The 14,408-nt window shown below is 48.4% G+C and overlaps 1 protein-coding gene across 1 annotated transcript; it reads left to right on the plus strand.

Annotated features, from left to right (window-relative positions):
* Positions 1-453: 453 nt before the first annotated feature.
* ARRDC5 (arrestin domain containing 5) lies at positions 454-11,916 on the plus strand. The gene is given in 4 exon segments (XM_022557475.2): positions 454-706; positions 2,162-2,370; positions 11,282-11,780; positions 11,783-11,916. Coding segments are annotated over 4 exon segments (1,095 nt in total).
* The last annotated feature ends 2,492 nt before the right edge of the window (positions 11,917-14,408 follow it).

Genomic DNA, 14,408 nt, shown 5'->3' on the forward strand with positions numbered 1-14,408 from the left:
GGGGGTGCACAACCCACATTTGGGGGCCATCGGATGGGGCAGAAAATACCCCTGGGCTCATGCCCTGTGCCTCTCCATCTGTAAATAGAGCTCACGATGCCTGCCTCACCACAGGGCCTGGAAGAATTCTTCCCACCCAGGCCCCTAGACCTCTGGCAGGATGACAGTTGTTCCCTAGTCACCAGCAATGTTGGGATCTTGTGGTTTTCTTGTTCATTATTTCCTAGGAAAAAGAGGTCAGGCTACCATTTCACCAACCAGTGAGGACTTTGGGATTCCCAAGCAACCGCCCACTCCCAACAGCCTTGCCTCTCATCCTGGCCATTGGGAAACCCTTCCCGGAACCCTGGCTGGATGATGTCACAGACAGATGATGTCACTGTGGCCAAGGAACCGGGGATCTCAGTGACATGGGGGAGGGGGGAGGATGTTTCTCCGTCACCCCAACCTCCTATGTCTGTGGTGAAGTCCATTGAATTAGTGCTGCCCAAGGATGCGGTCTACCTGGCCGGCTCCAGCATAAAAGGGCAGGTGGTTCTAACTCTGAACAGCACCCTGGTGGACCCCATCGTGAAGGTGGAGCTCGTGGGAAGAGGTTATGTGGAGTGGAATGAAGAAATTGGGGCATCCCGCGATTATAGCCGAGATGTTATTTGCAACAACAAGGCTGACTATGTGCACAAGACAAAGACATTCCCAGTGGAGGGTAAGGACAAGGCCGGCCGCCAACCTTAGCCAGAATAGGAACCGGGGTCTAGAAGGTAAACACATCTGTTAGTCAATCAACAAACCCCCAGGGATATCAGAAATGGGCAGAGGCCTGGTCCCGTGGTCACAGGGAAAGAGACAGGAGGGAGAAGGCTAGGAAAGCTCTCCGTGGGAAGGACTGACTAGTCCCCAACTCTGCCAGGTTCAAATCTAAAGTCTGGACAGACATCAGGAAGCCTAAGCTACCAGGAAACTATATGTCCTTTCCAAAATGTGTCCATGGGGGTGTTTCCGGGTAGTCCACAGTCAAGCAGAACACTTGGCCAATGCTTGACTGAACAAAGTTCAATTGTAGATTTTTTTTTTTTAATTTTAGATAGGGTAGCCTGGGAAGGTCTCTCCAAAGAGGTGACTACCAAGCTCAGATCTAGTGATGGGAGGGGGACCTGCCCAGATATCCAAGGGAGGAACGGCAACCTGCTGGGCCTTCATACTCAGCAATTAGGCCGCCTCTCTGTGTCCCAGTTAACCCACCTGGAAAATGGGAATAGGAAAAAGTCCTGCCTCCTAAGACTGCCTTGAGGACTTAATGATTTAATGGCATGTCGAGGGGAGGGCTCAGAATAGTGGGGTGGGGGGGAGGGGTATACAGTAATGCTTGTTAGGTGTTCGTTTTTTCAACCAAAACACTCCCCCACCCCTCACCACCCACATTATCAGCTATCACCCTTCTCCATTTCCAAGGGAAGCATCCTTTCCCCTCAGAAGCATCAGCCCCAAGCCTGCGATAGGTTCACTCATTTACTTCACAAACATGTATTAAGCACCTACTGTGCACAACAACCATGGCAGATGCTGGGGATACAACAGCGAAGAAAACAGACAGGGTCCCTGGCGTTGCTGGGGTTGCCATCAGGTAGGGAAAACGCTCTAATAAGGGGGTTTTGGAGAAGTGCAAAAAAAAATAAAACAGGGAGGTCACAGAGATGGGGGGCAGTGTGAGTCCCTCCCCGGTCTTCCATCACCACTCAGTCAATCAACAAATATTAAGCACCTACTGTATGCTGTGCACTGAAGGCCAAGCTCTGCCAGGACAGGGAGATTTGCCTGCCTTGGGACCCAAGGTGTGTTTGTTGAATGAATATGCAATCGAATCCTGCAGCCAGACCTCCAGTTTCCCAGACCCAGAGCAGGGGTGAGCAAGTCCTGGTCAGTGGTTTTGGGTGACCACCCCAGTCGCATCACCTACCTAGGGCATCGGTCTCCAGCCCAGCTGAGACCTAATATTTATGGGCCTAGGCTTTTTCGATCCCTAAAAATCACAGAGCTAAGCCTAGCTCAAGGACAAACAGGCCAGGTCCAGAACAAGCTCCCTGCCAAAACAATAAAGAAAGAAAAGAGGGAAGAAAAGATTCTAGAACCTTCTGATGGCATCGGTGTGTTTTGCTTTCAGATAATTGGTTAAGTGCAGGCAGCCGCACCTTTGACTTCCATTTCAACTTACCTGCCAGGCTCCCTTCTACCTTCACCAGCAAAAGTGGCCACGTCTTTTACTTCGTGCAGGCCTCCTGCATGGGTCGGGAGCACATTCTAGCCAAGAAGAGAAGGTACTTGTTGGTTCAAGGGACTTCTTCGGATTTCCACGCAGAAAACCCATTGCAGGTAGTGATGCAGAAGGAGCAGGGGTAGGGCATGTCCTCAAAGCTCCCCGGAGGAGGGGGAGGCGGGCAGCCAGGAGACAGGGGAGGCCGTGACCCGGAAGAAGGGAAGGTGTTGGCCGCTCCTCCGGCCCAGTGATTTCGCAAACGAGGAATCAGAAACCAGGGCAGGAACTAAACCAGCGGCTCTCAACTGGGGTGATTCTGCCCCTGCGGGGGACACTGGGAGATGTCTGGGAACATTTTTTTTGTCTCAACTGGGGAGGGGTGATGAGTGGGATCAAGAGAGTGTGGGCCAGGGATGACGTTCCACACCCCGCAGTGCCCCCCACAGAGAATGACATGGGCCCTGAATGTCCTTGACATTCGAGAATCAAGAGTGAGCAGAGGGACTTCCCTGGTGGCGCAGTGGTTAAGAATCCGCCTGCCAATGCAGGGGACACAGGTTTGAGCCCTGCTCTGGGAAAATCCCACATACCGCAGAGCAGCTAAGCCCGTTCACCACAACTACCGAGCCCACGAGCCACAACTACTAGCCTGCATGCCACAACTACTGAAGCCCTTGAGCCTAGAGCCCATGGTCCGCAACAAAGAGAAGCCACCGCAATGAGAAACCCGTGCACCACGATGAAGAGTAGCCCCCGCTCGCCCCAACTAGAGAAAGTCCGCGTGCAGCAACGAAGACCAAACACAGCCAAAAATAAGTAAATAAATAAATGTTATTAAAAAAAAAAAAAAAAAAAAAGAGTGAGCAGAGGCCCCTCTGTGACCCCTGACTGAGGGTCCTGGGTGCTCGGTGACTCTCCAGGAACTGATAATGGAGGTGGTGCCCCCCCACCAAGAAGCACGGAAAGGGGATGCCCTCCATTCAGGGGGAAGGAAGGGCCTTGTGGCATCAGTCACCTGAGCGGAGGAAGTTTTCGGACAGCTTCTGGAGGCCAGGTGCAGAGGTGGAAGTAAGGGAGGGTGGACTTACATTGGCCAAAGTCACTTCACCTCCCTGGGGACCCATTTGTCATCAGAGTGTTGTGGCTGAGAGGGCTGGCATTTTAGTTTTCAACGTCCAAGTTAAAAATCCTAGCATCTCCACCTACCTGCTGTGTGACCCTCTGCAAGTGATGTGGCCTCTCTGTGCCTGCATTTCCTCATCTGTCAAATGGGCACAGAGATGGTGCCTGTCCCCTAGATCTCAGAAGGAGCAGTGAGTGGACTTCATGCAAGTTCTGGACCTTGCACAGTGGCCGGCAGTGGTGGTAGGAGAGAGCCCCAGAATATTAAGGCCCCATAAATCTTGTCACTGCTGCTGCTGCCACAGGTAGCCTTTTTTTTTTTTTTTTTTGGCTGCACCACATGGCATGTGGGATCTTAATTCCCTGACCAGGGATCAGACGTGCGCCCCCTGCATTGGAAGCATGGAGTCTTAACCACTGGACTGCCAGGGAAGTCCCGGGTAGTCTTACCTGTGTAACAGGGATCATCTCTAGCCCGGCCTACTTCAGGGGGGTAGATGCTTGGAGGGGTGGATCAGATGAAGCAGACCTGAGCTCAAGGCCCGCTTGGCCACCTGCTCCCTGTGTGACCCAGAGCGGGCTCTGGCCCTTCTCTGGCTCTTCCCTCAAGAGTTAATCTAGGGTGCAGGGGGCACAAGGCAGGAATTGGGGCAAAATGCTGGTATGGGACCACACCTAGCTTGAGATCTCTGCCGCCAGATCCTTCACTAGCCGATGGCCTTGGGCAATTAACAGCACCTCGCAGACCCTCGATTGTCCTGATCTGTACAATGGGAATACTACTACTGCTACTACTTCTACCACTAATCTTTCCTCGATTGTGGGGATCACAAAGCACCCAGCACGATGTGTACACATAGGGGATGCCTAGTAAATGGGAAGAGCTCAAATCGTTATTATAGCAGCAAAGGGAGTTATTACAGATATGTTTTCTTTTTTTATTACTTATTTATTTATGGCTACACTGGGTCTTTGTTGCTGCACATGGGCTTTCTCTAGTTGCGGCGAGCGGGGGGCTACTCTTCAGTGCGGTGTGCGGGCTTCTTATTGTGGTGGCTTCTCTTGTTGCGGACCACGGATTTTAGGCATGCGTGCTTCAGTAGTGTGGCGCGCGGGCACCATAGCTGTGGCGCGCGGGCTCTAGAGCGCAGGCTCAGTAGTTGTGGCACACAGGCTTAGTTGCTCCGTGGCATGTGGCATCTTCCCGGACCAGGGCTCAAACCCGTGCCCCGTGCACTGGCAGGCAGATTCTTAACCACTGCATCACCAGGGAAGTCCCTACAGATATGTTTTGAGAGTACAGAAATATGATGTTTTCTTCAGCCACTCAGTACTGTTTTAATCAGATTGTAGGGGGCAGGGTGAGGACAGGAGCTGGTGGACCAGGGCAGAAGCTACTGCTCTGGTCCAAGTAGACACGGAGTCTTGACTCCTATAATCTGTCCTTCTCATAGCAGCTGAAAGGATTCAGGTGATGACCCTGCTCAGCCTTCCAGGGCTCCCACCTTCCACGGGGTAAAAGCTCAAGGTCTCCCTGCGGCCCCCAAGGCCCTGCACCACCTGCCCCGTCCCCTCCCTGCCCTCCCCTCCTCCCTCTCTCCCCCTCACTCACTCTGCTCCCGACACACTGGCCTCCTTGCTGTTCCTCCAACACGCCAGGCATGGTGCTGCCCCAGGGCCTTTGCACAGGCTGTGTCCTCTGCCTGGAACCCTGTGGCAGGATCTTCCTATCCCTCCCGCTCATCCTTCAGATCTTTGCTTGGAAGCCAGGTCTTCAATCACCGGCATTGCTGATGCCCCAATGAACCGCCACAACCCCCACAGAAGGAAATATCCATATTAAAATGAACACGCACTTTGCCCCATCCATTTCCCTTCTAGAAAATTCTCCCATCGCTATCGTTTCACATGTGTGACATGACCTCTCACTGCACTGTTTGTGGTGGCCAGAAACTGGCAACAGCTTAAATGTTTGTTGCTAAGTCAATTAAAGTAGCAGTACACAAAGGTCAACTCTACAGATACAGCAAAGAGAGAAAGAGAGAGAGACCAAGACACAGAGACAGAGAGTGAGGTACCTCTCCCTCTCAGCACCTCCAAGTTACTGGGTTGAATGAGTAAAGCAAAGTTCAGAACAGCGTGTCTAGCCGTTGGTGGTAAAAACAAAAACTGCACAGAACTTCCTTGCAGGTGTAACAAACAGACGTCTCTTTCCAGAGACCAGAGAAACCCGCAACAGACACTGCCTCCTGGGAGGGAGCAGGGGAGGGGCAAAATTTTTCCCCTTCCACTTTTTTTTTTTAACATCTTTATTGATATACAACTCACATACCTTATAATTCACCCCTTTAAAATGTCCAAATCAGGACTTCCCTGGCGGTCCAGTGGTTAAGGTTCCATGCTTCCAACACAAGGGGCATGTGTTTGGGGGAACTACGATCCCATGTGCTAAGCGGTGCGGCCAAATAAAAAATAAATAAATAAAAATAAAATAAAATGTCCAAGTCAATGGCTTTTAGTGCATTCACACAGTTGTACAGCCCTCAGCACAGTCAGTTTTAGAACACTTTTATTATCCCCCAAAGAAGTCTTGCATCCCTTAGCTGTCACCCCCAAACCTCTCCGTCCCCTCCCCCAGCCACCACTAAATCCATTCTCTGTCTCTGTGGATTTGCCTGGTCTGGACGTCCCTCCCCTCACCTCTTGATGGACCTTGGATTGTTTCCACATTTTGGCTATTAGGAACCATGCTGCTACTAACATATGTGTGCAAGTTTTTACATGGACGCAAGTTTTCATTTCTCATGGGTAGACACCTAGGAGTGGAACTGGGAAAGATGGTAACTCTATGTTTTACCTTTCGAGGAGCGGCCAGACTCTTTTCTACAGCGGCCACCCCATTTTACATTCCCACCAGCCATGAACGAGGGTTCCAGTTTTTCCACATTCACTCCTCTCTGTGTACCTTTAGAATTTTGAAAGACGTGACCCGTTGCCTCTTCCAACAAGCAGTATCATTGGGTAGAGGACATGTCCCCAAGACCTTTCCTAACCAAGAAGCCTGAAAGAGTTGGCATCCTGACTCCCCTTACCTCACCCCCTTGCCTAACCTCCTAGCTTATCCCTATCAGAAATGTACCATTAGGGCTTCCCTGGTGGCGCAGTGGTTAAGAATCTGCCTGCCAATGTAGGACACCTGGGTTCGAGCCCTGGTCCGGGAAGATCCCACATGCCACGGAGCAACTAAGCCCGTGCGCCACAATTACTGAGCCTGCGCTCTACAGCCCATGAGCCACAACTATGGAGCCCATGTGCCTAGAGCCCATGCTCCGCAACAAGAGAAGCCACCGCAATGAGAAGCCCGCGCACCACAAGGAAGAGTAGCCCCCGCTCGCTGCAACTAGAGAAATCCCGTGCACAGCAACGAAGACCCCAAGCAGCCATAAATAAATAAATAAACAACAACAAAAAAAGAAATGTACCATTAAAAAAAAAAAAAAAGGAATGTACCATTTATATGTCCCTCTCCAGACCAGAGCAGAGACTGGACTGGTCTTCACTGCTATGGGTTTTCCTTGAACTTTGCACCAAGTTGATACAAACGAATACTGGTTGAATGAATGAATCCCCGCAAAATTTCATATATGCCAAAGGAATATGGGGTCCCAAAAAACTCCTGGGTATGGAAAATCAATGTTGAGTTTGTGCCCTAATATTCTTGGAAATCAGAGCCCTGTGGCCACCCCACCTGGCCTGGTGCAGGGGTCTCTCTGATGGGCCACTCCTGATGCCTCTCGGCACCTCCTTCAGGACCAGGACAGAACTGCTGGCTTGGCCTTGAGTTAGGGCAGTGAGTCCTTTAATGCCTGCAGGGTCCTAACGCATGCAACGAATTTTCGAATAAGACTGGAGGGGTTTAGAATGAAATGGGCTGCAATTAGCCTTCCAAGAGGAGGGAAAGAGTGGGAAGGCTGAAGATAGGCAGAAGCCAGAGGCAGAGGGTAGGAGGTGAGGCTGAAGGGGTCGGGGGAGGGGGTGGGTCAGCCTGAGGTCTCCAAGAGGAAGGGCATTGAACCTAGAACAGTGTTTTTCAAACCTCAGGTCATGACCCGCTAGTGGGGTGCAAAATCCATTTAGCAAGTTGCAAAGCATATTTCTACAAAATGAAAGGATAGGCAGGACCAAAATAGAAAAATATCAAAAAAATATCAATTTTGTGGGTTGCAAACATTGTTGTTCTTAATATAAAATAAGAAAACAGAACAGAGAATAAAATAAGTAGAATAGAAAATATCAGAAAAAGTCCACTTGGTGGGTTGCCATTAATTTTTTAAAATGAAAACAGAGAATAGAATATGTCAGAAAATATAAATTTGGTGGGTTGCAACAGATTTTGTTTTTATAAAATCAATGTGTAGGACTGAATAGAATAGTATTGAATATGTAAAAGGGGATAGAATATACCAGAAAAAATAAATTTGGTGGGTTACAACATTTTCGTTTTATATAAAACAAAATGATAGAATAGAATAGCGTAAGTAGACTAGAAATAATAGAAAAATCAATTCAGAGGGTCCAATCAACAGTTTTTAAAAGAATAGATTAAATAGAATAGAAGAGGAATTCTCAGCAGGCATGTAGTAAGGATAAGCATTATTTCATGAAACTTATTTCTCTTTCATAGATTTAGATGCCGATGGATATATAGATTTGTGTTTTTTGCCACAATATTAAAATCTACATTTCAACTATGAGTTGTGGTTTTTAAAAAAAGAATAATATGTAACAAATACTCTATGTGGCCTGCAGAGTCTAAAAGATTTATCATCAGGCTCTTTACAGAAAAAAATTCATCAACTCTATGTCCTAGACCAACTCTTTCTTTTAAATTGTAGTATAGTTGATTTACAATATTACATTAGTTTCTGGTGTATAACAGTGACTCAATATTTTTATAGACTATACTCCATTTAAAGTTATTACAAAATAATGGCTATATTTCCCTGTGCTGTATAATATACCCTTGTTAATCATTTACTTTGTATATAGTAGCCTGTGTCTCTCTCTTTATTTTTAGTGGAGTATAGTTGCTTTACTATGTTGTGTTAGTTTGTGCTGTACAGCGAAGTGAATCAGCCACATGTATACATGTATCCCCTCTTCCTTGGATTTCCCTCCCATTTAGGTCACCACAGAGCACTGAGTAGAGTTCCCTGTGCTATACAGCAGGTTCTCATTAGTTATCTATCTTATACCGAGTAGTGTATATATGTCACCCCTAATCTCCCAATCTGTCCCACCCTCCCCTTCCCCCCTTGGTATCCATACGTCTGTTCCTTATGTCTGTGTCTCCATTTCTGCTCTGCAAATAAGTTCATCTATACCATTTTTCTAGATTCCACATATATGCGTTAATATATGATACTTGTTTTTCTCCTACTGACTTACTTCACTCTGTATGACAGTCTCTAGGTCCATCCATGTCTCTGCAAATGGTGCAGTTTCATTCCTTTCTATGACTGAGTAATTTTCCATTGTATATATGGACCACATCTTCTTTATCCATTCCTCTGTTGATGGACATTTAGGTTGCTTCCATGACCTGGTTATTGTAAGTAGTGCTGCAATGACCATTGGGGTGCATGTATCTTTTTGAATTATGGCTTTCTCCAGGTATATGCCCAGGAGTGGAATTGCTGGGTCATATAGTAGTTCTATTTTTGGTTTTTTAAGGAACCTCCATACTGTTCTCAATAGTGACTGTATCAATTTACATTCCCACCAACAGTGTAAGTGTGTTCCCTTTTCTCCACACCCTCTCTAGCATTTATTGTTTGTAGACTTTTTAATGATAGCCATTCTGACTGGTGTGAGGTGATACCTCATTGTAGTTTTGATTTGCATTTCTCTAGTAATTAGTGATGTTGAGCATCTTTTCATGTGTTTGTTAGCCATCTGTATGTCTTCTTTGGAGAAATGTCTATTTAGGTCTTCTGCCCATTTTTTTTTTTGGCGGTACGCGGGCCTCTCACGGTCGTGGCCTCTCCCCTTGCGGAGCACAGGCTCCGGACGCGCAGACTCAGCGGCCATGGCTCACGGGCCCAGCCGCTCCGCGGCATGTGGGATCTTCCCGGACCGGGGCACGAACCCGTGTCCCCTGCATCGGCAGGCGGACTCTCAACCACTGCGCCACCAGGGAAGCCCTACTTTTAGTTTTTTGAAGAACCTCCATACTGTTCTCCACAGCGGCTGCACCAATTTACATTCCCACCAACAGTGTACGAGGGTTCCCTTTCCTCCACATCCTGGCCAGCATCTGCCATTTGTAGAATTTTTGATGATAGTCATTCTGACAGGTATGAGGTGCTATCTCATTGTGGTTTTGATTTATATTTCTCTGATGATTAGCCATGTTGAGCCTTTTTTCGTGTGCCTATTGACCATCTGTGTATCTTCTTTGGTAGAGCAACTCTTTCTTGTATGTAAGCCCAAGAAGTGTCTTCAGATGCTCCTTCCAGCTCTTTTATGATGTCAAACACACATGGAAACAATATAAATGTCTATCCTTCCCTAGCCGTCCAGTGGTTAGGACTCCATGCTTCCACTGCAGGGGGTGCAGGTTCAATCCCTGGTCAGGGAACTAGGATCCTGCATGCCGCACAGCACGGCAAAAAAAAAAAAAAAAAAAATTATATATATACATAAAATATGCGTGTATTATATATATATATATATATATATATATATATATATATATAAATGTCTATCCTGGAGGGGGAAGGGTAAATTAACTATTTTGCAGCACATTCCATTGCCATCGTGGAAACAAATGAATCAGAATGACAGGCACCAACATGAATGTCTTTCAAACACAGGATGTTAAGCTAGAAAAGCAGGTTGCTGGAAAAGATATGAGGCTTGATTTATTTAAAACATTCAGATATGTCAAACAATACTGTGTACTTCTACCACAAATAAATAAATGTACTCCTAAACAATACAAACATTTGCATGAGCATGACAAATGCCACACACACACACACACACACACACACACACACACATGCTTGTAAAAGTATTAAGTTCCTCTGGAAGAAGATACAGGAAGTCAGCAGAAGTGGAGAGCAAATCATTGGAAGCGCACTCCACCTCACATCAAATCTTTTATTTTATTTCATTTATTTATTTATTTTTTGGTCACATGGCTTGCAGGATCTTAGTTCCCTGGCCAGGGATCAAACCTGGGCTTCGGCAGTGAAAGCGCCAAGTCCTAGCCCCTGGACGGCCAGAGAATTCCCTCGAATCTTTTACAATAGTACCCACAAATAAAAAGCCAAATGTTACCCAAGCCACACATTAAACATAACGTATATGTGTTTGCATAACGTATATGCAATCCAGCGGCTAACCAATTGATATAAAGGCTGCTTTTTGAAGCTTTTATTTAAACACGTTACATAATTTCAACTCTACAGTTTTCATGATTCAGAGCCCATAATATTTTCTCCTTAAGTCTGAACTACTTGGGTAAGCCCTAGGTCTGGGCTTAGACCATAAGACATTCCCTGTCTTCCAGAAAACTAAGACTCAGAGAAGTCAAGGCACTGGTACAAGGTCACACAGCAAGTGAGTTATGGAGCTGGGGATAAAGCCAGGGCCTTGTGAATTTCTTAGGTCTATTTTACAGACAAGGAAATTGACAGTCAGAATGGCAAAGGATTTTGATTAAATGGCAAAGCTGGGAATGACTTTGGGCTGCAAAATCCCCAAGACTCCAGATTCCATCCCAGTGCCTCTTACTAGGAGAGTCCCAAAGGCTCAAGGCTTTGGTGGACTGTTGGGTGAGCAAGTGGATCTTGTGGCCGCAATGCCTCACAATTGTCCATTCCCCCCACCCCCTTCTAGAATCCTCTGTTCGTGGAGGCCAAGAAAAAGATCTCCTACAATTGCTGCAGACAGGGCACCATCTGCCTGCAGATCCAGATGGAAAAGAACACCTTCACGCCAGGGGAGAGGGTCATTTTCACCACGGAAATCAACAACCAGACCAGCAAGTGCATCAAGACGGTCATCTTCGCCCTCTACGCCCACGTGCAGTACGAGGGCTTCACACCCAATGCAGAGCGACACTCAAGGGTGGACAGCAGCGAGCTGCTTCGGCAGGAGGCCAACACCCAAATCACACCCTTCAACACCACCAAGATCGTCAGCACTTTCTACCTCCCGCCCGTGCTGTCCGTGAGCGGCGGCACACAGGACAGCGAGATCATGAACACCTACTACGAGCTGGTCAGCACCGTCCACCTGCCCTGGTCCCTGACCAGTGTCAAGGTCAAGGTGCCCATCAATATCACCAGAGCCCCCGTGGACTCAGACAGCTGTGGGCTGCTGGACGGGAGCAGTGTTACCGTGAGCCTGAATCATCAGAATTAAATGCCCAAACGTCTAAATATTTCAAGTTTTATCAAACTCTAAGGCAGGTCCTTCCTTTGCCTCGTGCAGATGGCCTTCAGATGAGTCCAGGCTTGGGCAGCACGTAGTCTGAAACTTGCCAAGCTCCAGCCGTGCGGTCATCCATTTCTCCCATCCCAAGAAAGATCACTCAATACCAGTAGAGGACAAAGCCTTCCAGGACCGCACCCCAGTTAGCACCCCAGACCCACCTGCTTGCTGGCTCTTACAGTGCCAAGACCAGGGATCCCCAACTGGGAGCAACTCTGCCCTCCAGAGGACACTGGCAAAGCCTGGTTGTATCGGTTATCCCAAGTGAGGGGAGCAGGGTGCGCTCCTGGCATCCAGGGGGTGGGGGCTAGGGATGCTGCTCCGTGCCACACAGTGCCCAGGACGGTCTCCCACAGAGAATGGCCCAGCTCCAGATGTCAGTAGTACCGAGGTGGGGAGACCCGGGCTGGGGCCATTTATGGGGACAGATGGTTGCTGAGTCCCCAGGCTGGGTCTGGGAGCCTCTTATCCAAGTCGTATGCCTCGTCCACTCACAGTCCCCCTCCCCGGCTCCCCCACCACATTCAGGGTAAAAGCCCAAGTCCTCCCAGCACATCCACCCACGTCCAATCCATCAGCAAGCCATAGGGGTCCCTCTCCAAAATCTCCCCAGAATCCACCTATTTCTCTGCCCTCCTCTGCATCCAGCTTTCCTCCCATCCATCCCCTGGACCAGGGCGGTCACCTGCACCTGGGTCTAATGACCCCTGACCTGGATCCCCACGTTCTGTCCTTCCTGCAAATAAAAATCCAGGACCCCCAATTAGACTTGAATTTCAGAAGAATAATTTTTTAGCATAAGTATGTCCCTCACCACAGTTGGTATCTACTTATGCTTTAAAAAATCATTCGTTGTTTATCTGATATGCCAGTTTAACTGAACATCCTGTATTTTATCTGGTCATCCGATTCCCCAAGCAACTAAAAGACTCTCCACACAAGTCGGGCCACCATACTCCTCGGCTTAAAATCTTTTAAACCTCCGTCGGGTCCCCAAAGCATCCGCTGCGGCCCACCAGGTCCTGGGTGGTCAGGAATGAAGGAATGGGCCAGAGTGTTTATTCCGGGCTAATGACTCTGAAATATTTCTCCAAGCACCCGCAGGTGACAAAATACTCGCACCGGCCTCACCCCTGCCGCGGGCCCTCCATAAACCATGCAGAGGGGAGGCATATACACTTGAATGGCGGGCCCAAGGCATCCCGGAACATTCTGAGATGCTGTTTCAGATCAAACTTTTTTGAGGGGAGGCGGTGCAGATAGAATGCACAGATTTAATTTGCTATTTCTCTCTTTAAAAAATTTTTTTTTCATGAGAGAGATCTCTCACTTTCAGCCATGTTTACAGGGTGTCTCCAAAAGAGCTTCTGTGGCAGTCCTGGCTCCCTGGCAAGGGTCACTGCTGGGCCTGGGTGGGGATGTACCCCTGCTGATTTGGGTATGTAATCTTCCTTTTGCAGTGGACAAAAGGATCCAACCCTGAGGCGGTGTCATTCCGCTGCCCTGCTTCCCGAAAATTCAAAATGGTTTATTTTAGGGAGGAAGAGGATGATCTTGCTTGCCATAATGTCCTTGGCCCCAGCCTGAGCATCCTTGAGGCTCTGGAGACCAGGTCTGGGCCATCCCCACCTCCCCAGAACTAGATCCAGAAGGGCTGTGCTCTTCAAAGCTGCAGAGCCAATGTCGCCTCCTCCAGGAAGCCTTCCAGCCATGCCTCTTGCCCTCCAAAGGGCTCCCCAGTCCCAGACCCTTCCTCCATCTGGTCCTGACCTCATACACCACAAAGGCCTTTGTCCAGCTCTGTTCCATATGGGGGGGAAATTAAGGTGGGGATATCACAGCAGAGTCCTCCTCAGGGCCCCGGCACCACTCCAGCCCCCAAGTGGTTGTTAAAGATATAACAAGCGATTGTTAATGTATAACAATAGTGTTCGGGACTCTGCTCCTCTTGGATGGTGGGACAGAGCGTTTCAAGAATCCCAGAGGTGGATCATAAGCCAGCTGGTGACTACCCCTCACAGCTGGGGTGTCATCAGGCCGGAAGGGGGCGTCTGTGAACCCGGGGGGGGGCCTCCGATTCTTTCCCACCATACTATCCTTACTTCCTTCTGTTTGGGACAAGGGATTTCTCCTCTCTGGGCCTCAGTTTCCCCATCTGTAAAATGGAAAAAACAAAAGTTGTTGGCCCTAGAGTTTGGAGAAGATTAAAAGGATTAGGGACTTCCCTGGCAGTCCAGTGGTTAAGACTCCATGCTTCCACTGCAGGGGGCAGGGGTTCCATCCCGGTCGGGGAACTAAGATCCCATATTGCTGTGCGGCCAAAAAATTAAAATAAAAGGGCTAGTATGTGCACCGCTTTTAGGAGAACTTCTGGAACACAGTAAGTGCCAGCCAGATGCTAATTATGAGTTTTAGGATTTATTTCCCTTCCATGGACTTCTCCAACTCCAACAGCTCACCGGTCAGGTCTCAGTGACCTCCAGGTCACTGCGCCTAGGGTCACCTCACTGTCCTTGTCCTTCTTAGACTT

This window comes from Delphinapterus leucas, unplaced genomic scaffold (assembly GCF_059928025.1).
Source record: "Delphinapterus leucas isolate spDelLeu-1000000601 "Yukka" unplaced genomic scaffold, BTC_Dleu_Yukka2 spDelLeu_asBTCV2_sq25, whole genome shotgun sequence".
Classification (NCBI taxonomy): Eukaryota; Metazoa; Chordata; class Mammalia; order Artiodactyla; family Monodontidae; genus Delphinapterus; species Delphinapterus leucas.